Below are 20,110 nucleotides of genomic sequence, written 5' to 3'. Positions count from 1 at the left end.
GGCCTGTCTCACTCAAAAGGGCATTTTCTTAACAGCTGCCTTTCTCTCACGTGTGTTAAGAAAGGCAAATGTGCTTGTAGCAGTTGTGAGATTATTATGCTGTTATATATTACATTATACCTGTAATCAAAATGAGTACTGATACTGCTGTAGGCCACATCATACTTCTTGTGTAATCAGTATGTAGTTTTAGTTTGCATCATACTTCTGAGTTAAAAGAATGTGAAAATCATTAGATGTATTAGATAAGTTTGTATCATCCTATGCTATGATTTTCTGTGAGTGAGTTACACTATTTCATGACATTTCATATTGCTGAGCTATGAAGAGAATATTGTGTTCAGAGAGTCAGGGACCCTTTCTTTTCCCCTGATAGAAGAGACAACAGAGCACATTACATGGGAGCTTCACCCCCACCTTTTGTTGAAAGCAGAAAAACAGGGAGCCAAGGTCATAACTCATGCTCACTGACAGTTAGAAAGGATGTGAATGCTTAGTTTTGTGGCTGTGGCGCATTTTGTATGGCTTCTTTTCTTTTGTTCTGTAGCTTTCTGCCTTCACCTGAGAGGGTGTGCCCTAGGTATGTGCCTACAGGTCTCCATAATTAGAGTTTATTTAAAGATACCTTGTGGCCCTAACTTAACCAAGTGGCGTAACATAGCCATAGTATTTTGCTTACACCCTTCCTCTGTGTGGCCAGTCACTAAAATGTCATCTACGTAGAGTGGAAACTGTCTCTGCCCCTCAAAAGTGAAGCCAAACAGGTGTTGTGGGTCAGGGTGGAAAGGCACTGAGAGAAAAAATTCAATTCAATTCAATTTTATTTATATGGTGCCAAATCACAACAAAAGTCGCCTCAAGGCGTTTGATAAGTCTATCACTGAGAACCATTGTTCTTTTGGAGTGACTGGATTCAGTATAGTGTGAGGATTTGCTACTACTGGTGGAATCATTTCAGTGATTTCATTTATTGCTCGCAGATCATGCACTAGACGGTATTTTGCAGTATTAGCTTTCTTCACCACTTAAACAAAACATCACTCTTTGTTTTATTATTATTATTATTATTATTATTATTATTATTATAAAAATTACATTTTCCTATCTCAAAAAACAGAAAATGAAATTGTAGTTGTTTATGGCTGAGAAACACAAAACCCCCCTTTTTTTGTTTAGCTTTCAAGACAAGAAACTAAGTTTTAACTTTTCTACCATGTCACCTAAAACAAAGCAAACAACCCAGCTCTCAGCTGGCTCTGAACTTATCATTATCAAGGTCGCATGGTGAGAGCTACTTCAGAAGTCACAGTGCTCCTCACTCAAGTAACACGTCAAAAACAAAAACAAAAAGCAAAAAACTCAGCACACTACACAGAGAACAACAGTCAAGACACAACTGAAGACGCTGTTCTTCTTCTTCATTCTCCTTGAACTTTAGAATAAACTTCATCTGCATTAGTAAATCATATACCTAATCATTATATGTCACTGTGATCCACGAGTGTGATCACAAAGTTACTTATTTTTCAAAACAAAACAAAAACAAACAAAACAAAACAAAAAACAAATTGCTGATCACATGAACGCTTTACACACATGAGTCAGGATGCAAAAAAGGCTGCTGCCAAAAACAAATCAGAAGTATGAGAGAAGAAAAAACTGAGCTCACAGACAGCTGCATGTTTGAGCTCTCATGCAGCTCCTGCTCTAGAAAACGTGTTACTTGCTCATCAGCTTACAGTGACCACATATTTAATTCAGCTTCTCACTCTTGTAGCTTTAGCTGTTGTATGCAGGGTTTAGCTTATTAGTTGTTAGTATAGGTGTGCTCTATATCTCAATAATGTCTCATCCAGGATGACAGGTTTTCAAGCAGGTCAAGTGCCTCTATGCACTTAATTAGTTTAGATATTCTCTTTATTTTCTTCATCTCATATATCATTGTACTGAATTTGAGCAACCTTAAGCTTGATGCAGACTATTTCTAACAATTATCCACCTCACATCATAACTGACTAAGGTTCCTCTTCATATTAATATTATTTCATTATTAATGCTATTATTTTTATATAAAAGCAATGGTATATTACAATATTTTATTTATTTTGTATCCACCTAGGGCTGCAGGTGATCTGCAGTTTCACCCTTTTGCAAGCTGGAGACATTTTCCACACTTTCCGTGGCTGAACAATGACACAACCTTAATATACCTTATGCATCTCTCTATTTTATTTAGTATGTGTTTGTGTGAATTATCTGCTTTCATTCATTCTATTCATTCTGGGCATGTCTCATTGTTAATACCAGTTTACAGGTTGTTATCCTTGCTATTATTAGTTTGAATACATTACAGTTAAGCTCTAATGTAATTAAGCCTTTGGTTTATTTAACTTTATTCCTCTTGTATTTATATGTATTCAGTCGGGTTTGTTTCCAGCCCTTTTTAAACTTCTACTCTGATCTCTAATTTTTCACTGAGTGAGGGATTATTACGTTCTTCCTGATCTGAACTGCTCTCATCACCTGAGCTGCTATCCTGTTCTGAGTCTCAGTCTTCTTTGTTTGTTAATGCTTTTATTCTTTTTTGCCTGTCTGCCTCTCCCTTTCATCTGTCTGGGTGGTGGCAGCCACAGTGGTTGCAGCCAGTCATTCTGTGCCGGGCGTTCTCTGTGTCTTACAGTCACGTGCAAGGCGTCCCTTTTCCCCACACTCCCAGCATGTAGTGCTAAAGCCACTGTTTGGTGTGTGTCTAAACCTGCCTCTACCTCTTGCTCTTCCACTCTGCATTCCTCTCCCATTCTTTTGGATGATTCCTGCTCCGGCTTGTTGTTTTTCTAACCGCTCCTCATCAGGTGTTAATTTTGCTTGTTTATTCCCCATTTTCAAAGATTTTGCTGGGCCGTCGCTGGCACGCTTGACTTCAGAGTGGTTTACTGATACGGCCTTCGACTTCACCCTAAAGGTGAAGCGGTATCAGTTTTATGAGATGAAACTCAACCGTTCTCCTTTGTCACCAGTACGTGAGCCTCAGCAAAGAAAACAAAATGGAAGTAGTTCAGCAGCGTATTGTGCTGTAAAATCAACTTACTTCCAAACACATACACACACATAGACATTTTATGGCTACTTCTAAAACTAGTCTAAACTTTGTTCTTTTTGGCGAACTTAACCTATTTTATCACCTTATTTCACGCATTTCTTAAAACCTTCTCGGCAGTTTTATACATCAAAATAGTGTTTCTCACCCTCAGACGTCTCACTGGTTGTTTGGATCGCCAGACTGAATCCCACCGCCGTGGACCAGACTATAAACACCGGCCCGGACCCAAATTTACGTCGCGGGGCTTTCGTCCTCGTCTAAGAGGGCTGTCAACAGACTTCAGTGCTGGCTTCCCACGGCGTCAGGAATCAGTCCTGCCAGATCCTGGAACAGAGTCACAGATAACAGTTCTGATGTTTCTGCCCCAGCTACGAAGGACCAAAATAATTGTCAAGAGATTTATTCTAAAAGACACTTTTTCAGCTGAGAGTCAGAGAGTAGAAAGTCACACGCTGCAGTTTTTACTTGCAAGGGCGGTCATAGAGCGCTCACATCAGAGTGGGGGCCCTGTGAAGTGCTTGCTCTGTTCTTGCACTTGTCTTTATTTATACACAAGAAAAATGAAAACATTTGTTCAGTGGAATGTTGATACGTGAGCATGTGCGTATGTGATTGTGTGTGTGTGTGTGTGTGTGTGTGTGTGTGTGTGTGTGTGTGTGTGTGTGTGTGTGTGTGTGTGTGTGTGCGAGCGAGGTCAGAACTGCTTGTTCAACTTCCCACTATCGCTGTGGGAAGATTCAGATAAAAATATCAGAACACATTTTATAAAGAACAATCAGTTCTAAGCAAGGAAAAGGTCATCATGCAGGATTCTATCACATGTAAACTTATATCATTAAAAGCTTATACTGACTACTAAGTACAATTTTCCATTGACAATTAACCTTATGAACAAAATAAAGTTCAACATCAGTAACATAGCTGTTAGGTTTTGTATTGTTGATTGTCATTTATGCTTAGAAATATTTAACCATTTAAGCTTAGAAGTATATAATCATTTGTAGATTGAAAGAATGTCTCATCCTAACAACTCTGTGTAAGCATGAAGAGGGGGGGAGTGTGTTCTGGCATAGATCACACACCTCCTCCTAGGAGAGGTCGTATCTTCTCTTTCTGATATATGTACACACGTATATCTCTTTAAGTATAAGAGCCTTTTGTTCAGATGGACCGCTAGACTCCTGGCACCAGCTTTGGGGAGGCTTCACAGGGTCACATCTTGACCTCACACAAATCACACACACACACACACACACACACACACACGGGCAAGGTACTCTTTGTGTGTATGTAGACGTCATATGTTAATGAACCTATGCATATTCATGTAACCTCAATAAAAGAACAGTGGTACGGGAGAACGGACGAGAGCGACTGGGGTCAAGCGAAGGAACGGCGTTTGTTCGGCCTCTCCCGTGCACGAGTAACATGAAGAACTTTGCCTACTTCGTGTCTTGCTTTGCTGTGTAATTATATTGTCTTTAACGTTCCAGCGAATAGGTTCAAGCTACAAGCCTATCAATAGCACCCACCCAGCTGTATAGAAACTCCGTCATGCTAGCTAGTACCCAGTACGAAGAAGTCAGCGTAAGGAAAATAAACTCCACCTAAACTTGGTTTATATCTGACCCAGATAGAGTGCAGGTTATAACTTCTTAACTGAAGTTCAGTCCACCTGACACTCGGGCCGGCAGTCTCTCTTCCTCCTGCATCCCCTTTCTCTCATCCACCTGCTGGCCTCCACCACTTGTTAATGTTACTGAATCTGTGGAAGCTCCGTGATAGCCACCACACGAAGTAACAAATAACGACCCTAAATCCCAGTAACGATTAACGCATTCCTGATTTTGCCATAATAACTAGTTACCGTGCTTGTTACCACAATAATAACGTAGTTACTAAAACGTGTTACTTAATAACGCGTTAGTCCCAACACTGGTTGTGTTTACAGACAGAATGAAATGCAAATACTACCAACAACATGAGCTCCTTGTTGAAGGTAATAAGAAACTGCTGAAACTATTTTGTGCTTTGGTTTACACGTGATTTACACAAGTGAACCTGTCCCTGTGTTCATAGTGCTCACTGTTCACCTGATGAATAGACCAAGGAATTCTAGAAGGTGATCAGACTGGATTGTCTGGTTTTCAGTGACTCATTAATTCTTGTCTCAGTTCCTGCTCGTCTCCAGTAAGTCACTTCACTTTGACAGCGACAGTTTGGATCACTGTGTCGGAATCTGGGGTCTTTATCTGTGGTAAGTCTATTTTTTTATTTGTTCGTTTTGTTTTTCATTTGTTTTGAGTAAGAGAACAAACAATCAAGAACACAAAACACTAACAATTAATTTCAAAATTAAAGGTCATAGTCTAAGCTGATCTGTGTTTCTGGTGAGTGTTTGATGGGTCACCTCCAGCCTTGGCTGAGCCTTTGTGCTTTTCTTTAATGTATTTGCCAAATAGAGATAAAATACAGAGCTGACTGCAGCAGCTCAAGAGCTGGAGAAGGGAAAAACGAGATTGAAGAATGTCTACAGAAAACTGAAGGACTTTCAAAGCTATTCGAATAAGGGATTCGAATAATAACAGCTGAGGATAAACAAGTGAAGACAATAAAGAGACTGAAAGATGAGAAGCAGGGAAACACAGGCACTCAGAGAGTACAGTGCAGGTAGATTCCAGGAAATCTAAGATAAGGAGAATTTTCTGTTCAGCCAGAAAGACATGCCAATATCCTCCCAGCAACCAGTCTATTCATTTATGCCCTCCATAATGGGCATTTCTTGATCTATACCTTTTAAATTATTTAAGCTACCCTACTAAGTCCTGATGTACGAAATAGAGAACATCCTGGGCTTTCCATTGATATTGTCACGGTCTGGCTGGCAGACCGTGGGGAGATGGGGAAATAGGACCCAAACGCCGGACTCTTCAGTGCAACAGTGTTTATTTACAAGGTGGTGAAGTAAACAACAATAAATCCCCAGTTTCCCAGACTCCCGTGTAGTGTCTTCTTCCCAAAAGTCCCCGTGTAGTGCTCTCTGGCCCAGTGTACCTGCACTCCCTGTGCTCACTGCTCCTTCTCGTCCCACACTCCTCCTGAGGGGAAAACAATAGAGGCAGCTGTTACAACTTATCCCAGCAGGCATACACTCACACTTGACTTGACTTGACTTGCTAGAAGACTGACGTGTAGTCAAACGCAATAATCCAGCGTCGGTGGAAGCTCCATCGCTCATCTAAATAGCTCCTCCGACGAGCCCAGATGAGGAGCAGGTGTGCGGCCAGGACTTCGGGTGTGGCCAGCCCTCAAGTTAGGCCACGCCCCCAGGGCTGAAGGTGCCTGTAACTTGGCCACAGCAGAAAGGCAATACACACACACACATACCTGCCTACATACAGATGTGCCAAGGGGCAGTGCAGACAACACACCAAATAATAATAATAATAATAATAACAACAACAACAACAACAACAGTCATAGTCCCCACTGTCCACGGACCCCAAGTCCCCGGAGCCGGGTCTGTGACAGATATCCTGTGTTTGGGTGGTTTCTTTTAGCTGCAACGAGGCAGGAAGTCACATGAAGTTAAATGGGAATATTAATTTTCTTTTAGTTCTCAATATGATATGTCTAAAACTGTGATCAAAAAAATAAATAAATAACCAGGGTGTTGAGGTTAAACAGACTCGAATTCAATACAGTGTAAAGTAGTAGCAGATCCTAAATAAATATTTATTTACAGAGCTTGTCTATAAAAGCTAAAAAATGATCTTCTGTGTTATTTATAAATACCTCTATTGCGAATAACGGTCTTAAATCTAACCATTGTCATTGCACCGAGCCTGCGACCCAGTGTTCATGCATTTTCAGGTTTAAATTATCCTCTGGGATTTAGTCCCTAAAAGGTTCATTCTGTTTATCTGGATGTAGCGTTTACAGTGGGAGAAATGTTTCCTCAATCTTCCACTTTCATGAGTGACTTAGATCAGAAGCTAATTTTTCCCATAGAGATTGTAACAACTATTCTGCGACCAGACCTCATCCTTTGGTCTAACTCCTGAAAACTTGCTTACGTCGCTGAGCTGATGGTACCATGGGAGGATGCAATTAGGAAGCATTTGAGTGTAAGAAACTGCAGTATGCATACTTGGTGAGGCAGAGGACAGTGGTTGGAAGATCAAGGTCTGCCCAGTGGAAGTGGGGTGCAGGGGCTTTGTTGCCAGTACAACAGCAAAACTACTTAGAGAGACTGGAATCAGAGGACAGGCACAAAGGCAGGCTATAAGAGAATTAAATAACACTGCTGAGAGGAACAGTCACTGGCTATGACTAAAGAGGGCTGACATCACTCAGGCAGCTAAGGTAGTCAGCTAACCGTGAGACACATGCCGAGGATTAATTGACCCATGGTGGGCCTGCCTCAGTAGAGGGCGTCAAAAGGGTAGAATATCTAACACTAGAAAATTTACTGGTTGACTGATACAACTCTCTCAGGGATTCCTGGGGGCTGTGCGGTTAACCTGATGGTAGTGAAACCTAGGGATGGGCATCGTTTAGGTTTTATCCGATACCGGTGCCAAACTGGTACTTTTGAAATGGTGCCGGTGCTTAAACGGTGCTCGAACCGGTGCTTATAGAATGGAGAACACACACTTTGTCCAAAAACCTCTCATGTTCAGCTGTTTTATTGTAAAAAGATAACAATGTTAGCCTTTTCTGCAGCTATAGGGCATATATGGTATCACTCTTGGCTGAAAGCAGTGCTTAAAAAATGGAAAAAACACAAACTTTTTCCAAAAACCTCTCATGTTTAACTGTTTTCCACTTTTTCTTTGGTCATTTTGGGTGAAGGTAGTGTCTGCCATCAAACAAGAAGACAGCCGCATGTAACTATGTGTTACATGCGTGTTTGCTAGTTCACCTTAAGTGCATTAATTTAATAACATAAAAAATATATATGTTACTCTTCTCCCCTCCCCCTCTTTTTCCCTTTTCTGGGAGGCAGTGGGGAAGTAGAGCGTACAGTTCGATCTGGCGAGGAGGTGTGGGATACCAGATCAGGTGCCCCCCTTCTGGCACAGAAATAACAGTTTAACATGAATCAGTGACACTGATCAACCCTGGCAATGCCTCCTTGGATGAGGATTCTACTGTAAATGGCAAAACACCCAATGAATGCATTGGGTAAAAGGATTGTAAGGATTGTAACATCTCCTTTTACTGAATCAAGCAACTTCTTCAGTCTCCTCCTCCTTTATTTGTGATTTAGTATTGTTCATGGTTCAGTTTCCTTGTTTTTCCATGTCTCTCGTACATGTCTCCCAGTTACTGTTAATCTTGCATGTCTTGAGTCTCTGTCTGTTTCCTGTTTTATTTTGACAGTTCCAAGTCCTGTGTTCAGTGTTTCCAGTTTGCTTCCTCCTTCCTCCTCCTCAATCCTTGTCAGATTTGTTCCAGCTGTGTTTTCGTCCTGTGTCTCATTCCATTGTTATTATTTGTGTATTTAGACTCTGTTATTTCCTCTGCACATTGTTGCGTTGTCCCATGTTGCTGTGTTGTTTCTCTGTGTTCCTTGAAGCTGTGAATTTCCTCCTGGTTTGTCTAGTTCTAGTTAACCAATTTCCCTGTTTTCTAGTTTTAGTTCCTTGTTTCTAGTTTGCAGTTTTGGTTTCGTGTCTCCTATTTACCGTATTTTAGGACGATAAAGAGCACCGGATTATTAAGCACGCTGCCGATGAACGGGTCTGATTTCATACATAAGGCACACCAGATTATAAGGCACATTAACCCTTTAAAACCGATCAGAGCAGGCATGCTCTGTTTTGCGTAACTATTTTTAAATCCCAGTAGCACTGCAACCACGTAAGCTGGCGCAAATTTTTTTTTGCATATGAAACCGGAGGAGTTGTACTTACATCTTATGCCATCAGCTTGTCCTAGGTCACAGTTTTCTTCCACATATAGCTTTGCAAAAACTGCATAAAAAGTGCTTGCAGGAACAAAAGCATAATATTCCAGAAACAGGCTTTGCCGATCCGATCAGCTGTTCATAACACTTCCTAGGTCCATCAGCGCGAACTATCGCATGTCCGCCATGACCTACCCAAAACCGGAAGTGACGTCATTTTCGCGGAAATGTAGTTTTTTACCATCATGGCCTCATGAGCTTATGCTTGTGTTTTTAAAAGTTATCTTTGACTTTATGACTTTCTTTGTCGTTTCTGGGATGCTTAGGACTCATATTGCACTGCTGGAAATAGTTTATTTTGATGCATATGCTGCTTTTTTGCAAATTTGCATCATAATATCTATTTTAGTTTTTCCTGCAGTATATAAAAATTGGTGTATTTCAAAAATAAAACTATGAAGACACTGAAAATAAATTTCCTGTGGTGGGAAACTAGTTTGTGCAACTTTTTTGTATTTACAGTTTTGAGGGATAAGCCTCTTAAATTTCTCTAACTAGAAATATATGTTAAAAAAACAAAAACGATTTTCAATCTTTTTGTAGTTTATTGCACTTTTTTACAATTTATGTAGTTACTATAAACTTAATGCTTACATATTATTAAAACTTAGGCTGTAATGGTTGTATTGATGTATAGAAACTTGAAATGCTCCCAAAAATGGCTCCACAGCATGTAAAAATATAATATAAGCTCTGGCGGACTTTGTGCTATGGTAGGTCTTAAAGGGTTAAGCAAAACAAATAAGTCAGATAAGTCAAAAAAGTTAGCGTTCATCCCCCAGCTTCACTGTGTTTATGTTATGCTAACATAGCTGTCACTAGCGATCACGGAGCACATCATTATATACCAGGTAGTCCAACTTCTGTAACCCTACAAACGTCACTGATGTTTAGTTTTCTGTCTTCATTTATGTCGAATTTATGTTGAAGTGATAACAGAGCTGTACGTTTGAATTTTTAAGAAATCTCTTAGTCAGAACATGGTATATCATGTTTAGATGGAAACTAGTGAGCTAACTTCCTGCTAGCTTCTAACTACAGTAAATTTAATAAATTCCGTTTTCATGGATGCCTAGATGTTAAACGTAATTGTTACACCCAGTAAAGCAGCAACGCTGATCATTTTATTAGAGAGGAAATAATTTAGACAGTTTTCAACTCGTTTGACTTTGGGACCTGGAGAAGACGGAGTTTGGACCGAAAGGCTCCTGCCTACGGTAGCCGTAATGCTCCGACAATCCATCAAGTGGTGCGGCTTCCAAAGTCGTACTAAAACATTTTCTGACAGGTCTTTGAGTGCCGTGTACCGCATAAGTTTGGTTCAAGGTCAGTAAGCACAACCAGAATACATATAAGGTGCACTGGATTATCAGGTGCACTGTCGATTTTTGTGAAAATTCAAGGATTTTAAGTGTGTCTTAGGGTGCAGAAAATAATAAAGTGTTGTAGTTTTTACAATGAAATTAAGCTCCTTCTTCATGTTGTCCTTATGAGTGTTGAGTCCTGTTTTTGGGTCGTCATCCTGCCTTGCACAGCACATTTACATGACAACCTCACTGTTACAACATCTGCCATAAAATCCTCAAAAACACAGACACATATATGGAAAAAAACATAGGTTTTGTCAGTTTTTTCATAGATAAGTAATGATTCAAATGTTTAAACTGGCATTTAAAGCGTTCAAACCTTGAAAATTATTTAATGTTTGATCATTTTGAAAAGCGCTCAAGTTGGTTATTTTTGGGGAAAAGGACAGAAAAAATATTGCTGTATTAGGATTTTATGGCAGATATTGTCAGTGTACATTTTTGTCTACAAAGGTGTTGCAACGGTGCAAAATTTGAGGAGGACATAAGGGCTAAAACAGATATTTTGTGTCCTTTTATTTGTCTAACAAAAATGTGATAATATAAACTGTAACTGCCCACCAGAGACTAAAGACTCTCTGGCCTTAAGTACGAATTGCCTGGGTGCCTCCTCTCTGTGGAGAAATAGCTCTACACAGAGGTGGTACATAAGGCTGGAAAGAGGGTAGGATGCCCACAAAGGCAAAAGAGCCAGTAAACTCTAAATGCTCTGATATGCCAATATATATATATCAAACAAGATATATCAAACAAGCCTCATTAAACAAGGGACAGATTGTCCTTTATCAATGATTAACAGTTAAGGTTCTTCTGTAGTTGCCCCAGTTGCCTCAAGATGCTTTATATGTCTACAATTGTGATGTGAAAAGCTAAATCATAATTGTTTATAGTGGTTATTTGTATGAATAATGTTCAATTTTCTGTGCTTTCTAGGATTTTTTTCCCATATTTTTCACTTCAGTCTACATCTACAATGTTTTGCCGGAAGGATGGACGATGCTGTAAAATGGCAGTTGGGCCCATCTGTGTCTTCCTTTTTCATCACTTTATTTTTTTCTTTCACTTAGCACAGTTTTGTGGAGGTAATTAAGTCTTGTCGTTATGGAGTTACACAAATTATGCAACACATCTAAGTCTATTAATTACTCAAATATTTCTGTTATTGATTAAATGTCAGCCATTTCATTTATGCCACAGGCTAAAACAGCAAATGTAAAACACCTGGGCTTCTGAACCTTGGTTTAAAATAATCAGAAACTAATAAAACAATGTTTGGTAACTTTCTTTCAAAAATGACACGTATTTGTAATTTTCCTTTAGGTGTGTCTCAGGTGGTTGGTCCATCTGAGCCAGTTGTGGCATTAGTTGGTGATGACACTGTGTTACCATGTCATCTGGATCCTGCTGTGAATGCTGCTGATATGACAGTAGAGTGGACACGATCTGACCTCACACCTAAATTTGTGCATGTTTGGCGAGACGGCGTGGAGCTCGTGAATAAAAAAAATGAAGCCTACATGGAAAGAACATCACTACCCATTAACAACCTAAAGCTGGGGGACATTTCACTAAAACTCTCCAAAGTGAAACTGTCAGATAGGGGATCATACAAATGCTTCAGTCCTGCGCTTAGTGGACAAGCCAGTGTTGAGCTTGTTGTTGGTAAGTGGAGATATAGTCTTTGCACAGAAAGCTGAAAATGAGATCTAATGTTGGAAATCATCAGTCAATATTTAGTTTAGAAAAAAAAAAACATTGTTAGTAGTAAAAAATCATAAGGGTAAAAAAAAAAACAGAATAGTAGAATAGTGTTTTTCATGTCACTGTTAAATGGTTTAAATACAGTTGGTGTACAAGTATATGGAACGCCAGGACTGCCATAATGAATTAATTAAATACACCATTAAATAATTAATTAAATGTGTCAATAATTAATTAAAATTGGAATTAATTAATTAAATAAATAGTTATGACACATGTAATTAATTAATTATTGACACATTTAATTAATTATCAAAGTCAAAGTCAAAGTCAACTTTATTTGTCGATTCTTCCACATGTACAGGACATACGGAGAATAGAAATTGCGTTACTCTTCAATCCCTAGATAAATAGCAAATGAACAATTTAAATATATTTAAATATAAAAGTGATTTTAAAAAATGCAAGTAAAATAATTAAAAAGTAAAAATTTAAATAAATACAATTTTACATATAACAAGAAAGCTATACAATATACAATATAATGGGTAAGTGACATTGAGTGTAAACCAGGCAGAGTAGTGCAAATAGGCAAATAGTGCAAATGGAGATTTAGTAATGTACGGTAAGAGAAAGTGTAACAACAAAGTCTTATGAGGTAATGGCAGTCCAATGCTCTACAAAGTGACTGGTAACTGGTGCAGGCCAGTGAGTGAGTCAGAGAGTGTGTGTGTTTGTGTGTGTGTGACAGAGTTCAGTGAGACCGTGGAGGAGAGAGGGGAGAGGGGGCAGAATCGGGAGGGAGTTAAGCTTCCTGACAGCCTGATGGATGAAGCTGTCCTTCAGCCTGCTGGTCCTGGCCTGGAGACTCCGCAGTCTCCTCCCTGACGGCAGCAGCTTGAAGAAGCTTTGCATTGGGTGCGTGGGATCAGCCGCTATGCAAAGGGCTTTTTTAGTGAGACGGGTGCTGTAAATGTCCTGGAGGGAGGGGAGAGAGACACCAATGATCCTCTCTGCAGCTCTCACTATGCGTTGGAGGGTTCTATGACAGGACGCATTGCAGGCTCCAAACCACACAGTGATGCAGCTCGACAGGATGCTCTCGATGGTGCCTCTGTAGAAAGTGTACATGATGGGGGCTGGTGCTCCTGCTCTTCTTAGTTTGCGGAGAAAGAAGAGACGCTGCTGTGATTTCTTGGCCAGTGCTGTGGTGTTGTACGTCCAGGAGAGATCCTCTGTGATGTGCACACCCAAGAACTTGGTGCTGCTCACTCTCTCCACAGACGCTCCGTCAATGGTCAGAGGAGCATGTTGGGTGTGCATTCTCCTGAAGTCCACAACAATCTCCTTCGTCTTCTCCACATTCAGAGAGAGATTGTTGTCAGCACACCACGTGGCCAGGCGTCTCACCTCACTTCTGTAGTCGGTCTCATCCCTGTTGCTAATGAGACCCACCACCGTTGTGTCGTCCGCAAACTTGATGAAGAGGTTGGAGCTGTATGATGGAGTGCAGTCATGGGTCAGCAGAGTGAAGAGGAGGGGGCTCAGCACACATCCCTGCGGGGCCCCCGTGTTTAAAATGATGGTGCTGGATGTATTACTGCCAACCCGTACTGCTTGAGGTCTTCCGGTGAGGAAATCCAACAGCCAGTTGCACAGTGAGGTGTTGAGCCCCAGCTGGACCAGTTTTTGAATGAGCTGTTGGGGGATTATGGTGTTGAATGCTGAACTGAAATCTATGAACAGCATTCGAACATATGAGTCATTTTTGTCCAGGTGTGTGAGTGCCGAGTGGAGTGCAGTGGAGATGGCATCATCGGTTGAGTGGTTGGGCCGATAGGCAAACTGGAAGGGATCCAGGGAGGGGGGCAGGACAGTCTTGATGTGTTGCATGACTAGTCGTTCGAAGCACTTCATCAGGATGGGAGTAAGTGCAACAGGACGGTAGTCATTAAAGCAGGAGGGAGATGACTTTTTTGGAACCGGAATGATTGTGGTGGCTTTAAAACATGTGGGGACGACAGCCTGGATGAGTGATATGTTGAAGATGTCTGTGAAGACATCAGTGAGTTCCACTGCACAGTCTCTCAGTACACGACCAGGAATGTTGTCAGGACCCGGAGCTTTACGTGCATTGATCCTGCTGAGGGATCTCCTCACGCTGTCCGGTGACAGAGTCATCACCTGGTCACCAGGAGGGGGTGGGGTCTTCTGTGCAGTGGTGCTGTTTTGGACTTCAAAGCGAGCAAAGAAAGTGTTCAGCTCGTTCAGCAGGGGGATAGTGCTATCACAGGTCTGTGGTGGGGGCTAGTAATCTGTGATGGTCTGAATGCCCCGCCACAGGCTCCGTGAGTCTCTGCTGTCTTTGAAGTGATGAGATATTTTCCTGGAGTACTGTCTCTTAGCCTCTCTGATGCCACGGGAAAGGTTGGCCCTAGCTGTCCTCAGGCTTGCCTCGTCTCCAACTCTGAAGGCAACATTCCGAGCTTTCAGCAGCCTGTAGACCTCTCCTGTCATCCATGGTTTTTGATTGGCCCGGACAGTTATGGTTTTCGTGACTGTTACATCCTCAATACACTTGTTGATGTAGGCAGTAACAGTCTCTGCGTACTCCTGGAGGTCAGTGGTGTTGTTATAGGTGGCAGCCTGCTTAAACATGTTCCAGTCTGTAGTATTAAAGCAGTCCTGTAGAGCCTCTGAAGACCCCTCTGGCCACACTTGTATCCGCTTACGAACCGCTTATTTATGTATTTCACATTTTAATTAATTATTGACACATTCAATAATTAATTATTGACACATTTCATTAATTATTTATGTATTTCACATTTTAATTAATTATTGACACATTTCATTAATTATTGACACATTTAATTAATTATTTAATGATATATTTATTTATTTCATTTTGGCAGTCCTGACGCCTGGCTCTCATCATGAAATAATTTTATCTGTCAGCCTCACCCATCAAACTCAGGGGGCGGGGTTAACGCTGATCGAGTCAAAACCATTGCTTTGGCCTGGTGGCCATTGTTTCTAGCACACAACAACCGGCATGTGGAAGCTAACAGAACTGAGCTTTGAAAAACCCTGTTTGTGTGTTACCAAATACCGTTTTAATATTTTTTTAGCCGAGAATGTAGTGGTTTAATCTTCATGTGTCTGGTCGGTTTGTCAAGATACAGCCTCTTTGCAAAAGTGTTTCGATGATTTCGGAGATGTCTGCCCAGTCTCACGGCAAAGCGTGGGATAGACCCGCTCGCCTCGCAAGCAATCCCACCGACAAAGCGCAGGCCCCGGTACACAGCTGTAGTAACCCCCGCTGACTTCTTTTACTGAGGTTATATTTATCGGTGTTTTATTTCCTGATGTTCTTATGTGTCCTACGTGTTTCAGTCGCCAATTCTGAATTATAACTAACATTAAAAACATGTTTAAGGAGGAGAGAGAGCAAATAAATCTGTTTAACATCTGATCTTTGGGTTTTTGTTCAGTAATCAGCGTGACCTGTGTATAAACACATAAAAGAGATAACGTTGGTGTTTCCGTCATGTAGTAACTGCTGGCTTTAACTGTACAAAGGTTGTTCGACACTATGAAACACATACAGACTTCATGATGTTCGACTAATATTTTTATTGTGAATATTAATCATGCTGACCTCGCTCTGTACACCACGCAGCGAGGTCAGCATATCCACGATATCCTCAGCTCCATGAGTTAACACAAAGTTTCCCAGCTGACTATCTAACTGCCAACTATTCCAGAGACGTGAAAATATACAGCATAAAGAAAAGTGTAAGAGACTCAGCAGCAGATTAGAATAACAGTTATACATTTAATAAATCACCAAATGAATCCAAGAAACGAGCAAACCTGTTCCGACAATTTGAATTTGTGTTCCCTCAGCTGCAGACTCGCTGCTGTTTAAATGTTTGAAAAGGTAGATTAGATATAAACAAACGTCAAACATAGACTCAGTCTGCCTTCACATTTGATATGAGGCCAGCACGTATAGTGGCCTCAGCAGGCTATTACTGAAATACACGTGCTATATCATAAACTATGATATAAACAGGGAGGTCCTATTAACATGTTTAGTTTTAAAGGACACCTTCCTGCCTTTAGTCTCATTCATGAGCAGTATTAGTTTTCTTCTAACATCCAGAAGTCTGCACAATGTGTTTCATAGTTTGTAACAAGCCTTTGACAGGTAAACATAACATGACCGAAAAAGCAAAAAAAAAGAAAAAAAAAAGAGAGAGAGAGTTGACATAAGAAGAGAAAATTCTCTCAATTATGGAGACAGGCAAATGGTTCATTTATGTCTGATGTGTGTTTATTCCTCCCTAAATATCGTCGGTGAAGTTCGCCATGCATGTCAGATTTTCCTGCGCATTTTTATACCTCTGCCAACAGAGAGAGAAAAAAAATCACATTCTAACAGACAGCTGGTGCTTAGAATACAGTTGAATAACTATTAAAAAACAGATGATATTTAGATGATAGTTCAGTCTAACACATGTGCCAGTGAACCATTAAACGTCTGTGAAACTATGCAGTTATGAAACGTAACTTTAACCTCAGCCAAACCGATTTGCTCAGTTGTAAATAAAACAGCGAAGTAAACGTGACCCGACAGACAGAACCTGAGTGAATGAAGTCCAGCGTTTAACCACTGAGAGCTAAAACTCAGCTGAGGTTTCAAAGCTGTGTGCCGGTGATTGGACATCAGCCGCTGATAAAGCTGTTCGCCTATAAAGTGCTCTGTAAGGAAACGAGCTCCAGCAGCTCTGCGCTCGGGGAAAACACTATATTTACTTATCTTGTGCAGAAAAATGCGCTGACATTGCGTTATATCGAGCACCGGCTGCCCAGTTAAACTGTGACTATCACCAGGTAACTAGGCGTGTTTCTTGAATTAGCAGCAGGTGTTAAACAGCTGACAGATGAGGAGGAGGATGCATGCAGGTAAACTGAGGGTCTGTTGAGCTGATCGCTGGTTTCGTGAGAAAAATGTCAGCTCGTTCTTTATGTTACAGAAGCACAGAGACACAAGACCAGGCGGAAAGAGACGATCGTTCGGTGAAAATGAGAATCTGCGAATGCAACATGTGGAACACGGAGAGTGGAATATGTAAACAAACCGGTTAACGTAACCCCCTCGGTGCACTCTGCATGCTAACTGTTAGCAGAGCTAGTGAAATCTCTGAAAACATCTGAGCACTTTTGCAAACATGTTCTATGTTGACAACCTGACCAGACATACGTCGCGACATTCGCGGCTAAAACACTGTTAAAAGTGTAGCTGGTGACAGAAAAACGGGGTATTTTAAAACTACACCACCACCATTGCTGCCTGTGATTTGATCTGCATTCTGGGATAACTGGCTGCCCCAAGTCTACACAAGCAATCGATTATCTAGGATCGACCTGTTTTGACTTACTTTGCACGGCAACCAATCAAATGTTAGAGAAGCTGCATGGGCAGCGTTAACCCCGCCCCCTGAGTTTGATGGGTGAGGCTGACAGATAAAATTATTTCATGACGAGAGCCAGGCGTCAGGACTGCCAAAATGAAATAAATAAATATATCATTAAATAATTAATTAAATGTGTCAATAATTAATTAAATGTGTCAATAATTAATTAAAATGTGAAATACATAAATAATTAATTAAATGTGTCAATAATTAATTAATTACATGTGTCAATAATTAATTAAAATGTGAAATACATAAATAATTAATTAAATGTGTCAATAATTAATTAATTACATGTGTCATAACTATTTATTTAATTAATTAATTCCAATTTTAATTAATTATTGCCACATTTAATTAATTATTTAATGGTGTATTTAATTAATTCATTATGGCAGTCCTGGCGTTCCATACAAGTATTCAGTGCATTTGCAATAAATTTAATGGCCCTTTAGTGTTGCTACTAGTTATAGTGACCAATGTGTTTTCCCTTTTCAAAATTAGGTGTAGTTTCATCACTTACCATCACTGTAATGAGGAACAGTGAGGACAGCGGTAAAGTGGTGTTACAGTGTGAGTCTGCAGGCTGGTATCCAGAGCCTGAGCTGCTGTGGTTGGACGGTGAGGGAAACCTCCTCTCTGCTGGACCTACAGAGACCCTCAGAGGTCCTGATGACCTCTATACTGTCAGCAGCAGAGTGACTGTGGAGAAGAGACACAGCAACAACATCACCTGCAGAGTCCAACAGAGGAACACCAACCAGAGCAGAGAGACACACATACATGTTCCAGGTAAAAAATCAAACACACAAAGTATTTAGTTATAGTTTTATGTATTTTTTGTGTAAAATTGCTGCAGCCTACATGTTGATATCCTGTATGTTCTCATTCCAGGTGATTTATTTAACCCCTCATGTAGTTCTGCGGCTCACATCACCATTGCTGTTGTTGTGACAGTCTTGCTAATTCTTGCAGTTGTCTTAGTTGTGTGGAAATATCGTTCTAAACGCCGAGGTACAGTATCTTGTTGTAAAAAGTGACAAAAAAAATATTTTCTTAAAAAAATTATAGGATAATAGATTTCTGTGAATTTAAATGACTTTCTTTTGTACAACAGGAAGAAACTTCACAAGAAAGGAGAAAGGAGAAACAAAGCATCTCACCGAAGACTGTATTGACACTGGTGACATAAATACAAAACAAGAAAATCTTGAGGCTCAAAGAGAAAAACAAGCAGTAGACAAATTTCATTTGTTAACAGCGGTTCAATTATTAATGAATCATAAATTTAATTTAGAAAAAGATATTCATGAACTTACTTCCGAAGTGCGGGAGCTAGAGAAACAGCAAGATAAAAATCAGAGTCAACTGGTGACAAATATGCAACCAACAGAACAAAATAATATACAGTCTGCAAAAATAAATCAAGATGAGGAAACAAAAATTATTTTTTGTTCAATGAAGCAAGCTCTTGATAAAAAAATACACGAAAACGAATCAGTAGTGTATGCGGTTCAGGTAATGACAGAGAAGAAGGAAGAATTAGACAAGACTTTAGAAACAATTCTTGAACAGTTGGAGAAAATAAAGAACAGAAATGAAGTTCAAATGCAACTCCAATCAGACAGACCAGAGGCATAAAAGTAAAGCCTAAAACAGTCACATTATTCATTTAATGAAGAGTCTCTAACATTGACATAACCACTACAGGAAAGAGTTCATAGACAAAACAAAATCCACAGCAGCAGCTGAAGTAAAGAGAAGATGACTTTTATTTCTTCCACAGAAGAGACCCTGTCATCACCAGATAAACTCAGTAGAAGGCATTGGTTGAGTTGCCCCACTCACACAATGTTTAATTATACCTCAGTGACCTCTAGTGGCCATAAGATTTATGACAACAGTATATGAGTAGATACCGATGCAAGATAGAGTTGCCTGTGTCAAGGAAATGGCATTTTTGTGTGGCTTTTTTCTTTTCTTACTGGTAATGACAACCCAACACTGGTGATGACCTTAATATAAACTGAATATTAGTGCATTTTGGTGCCATGTACCAGTTCATACATTCACATTCTACATCACAGTTTCCAAATCTATTTGTTATCTGATTGCTTTCTGTCTTTAATTTTGTCTTTCTAAAGGTAAAGTTTTGCTTTGGATATACTGCAAGTGTGTAGTTCTATTTTGTTTAAGAAAAAAAAAATTTTTCACAAAGGTTGTGTCAAAATGTCAAATAAGACATTAAAACGTGTAAAATATGTTAGTACCGTGACAGCAAAATTCACATTATCAGCAGAATGTACTACTTAATATACCATCACTATTAAATGCACCAGATATTTAAAGATAGTTATGATCTGTCACATGATGTCATGTTTTTAAGCCTGGTGTGTGTGTGTGGTTACAAGTGAAACTATCATTACCAGTCAGTGTATTAATAGCTCTTCATATCAGCAGCATCTTCTAGTTGACAGTAAAAGATGAA

At 40.0% G+C, this 20,110-nt stretch overlaps 2 protein-coding genes across 2 annotated transcripts in view; both read left to right on the top strand.

Moving 5' to 3' along the window:
- LOC309701829 (butyrophilin subfamily 3 member A2-like) overlaps window positions 1-20,110 on the top strand; it is a 329,790-nt gene that overhangs the window by 257,175 nt on the left and 52,505 nt on the right. The window lies entirely within an intron of this gene.
- LOC309703151 (uncharacterized protein) overlaps window positions 1-20,110 on the top strand; it is a gene marked incomplete at its 5' end in the record, with an annotated part of 26,707 nt that extends 6,597 nt beyond the window's left edge. The window contains 8 exons of the mRNA XM_082527861.1: window positions 2,889-3,020; window positions 3,218-3,609; window positions 5,275-5,357; window positions 11,372-11,520; window positions 11,759-12,100; window positions 18,127-18,414; window positions 18,517-18,636; window positions 18,740-20,110. Coding sequence (XP_082383987.1) covers window positions 2,889-3,020; window positions 3,218-3,609; window positions 5,275-5,357; window positions 11,372-11,520; window positions 11,759-12,100; window positions 18,127-18,414; window positions 18,517-18,636; window positions 18,740-19,263 — 2,030 coding nt within the window. The 3' untranslated portion in view covers window positions 19,264-20,110. The remainder of the gene's footprint in view (window positions 1-2,888; window positions 3,021-3,217; window positions 3,610-5,274; window positions 5,358-11,371; window positions 11,521-11,758; window positions 12,101-18,126; window positions 18,415-18,516; window positions 18,637-18,739) is intronic.

The sequence above is a fragment of the Aulonocara stuartgranti genome, assembly GCF_965226115.1.
Source record: "Aulonocara stuartgranti genome assembly, chromosome: 3".
NCBI lineage: Eukaryota > Metazoa > Chordata > Actinopteri > Cichliformes > Cichlidae > Aulonocara > Aulonocara stuartgranti.
The sequence above is the reverse complement of the archived record's forward strand: the minus strand, read 5'-3'. Positions and strand labels throughout refer to the sequence as shown.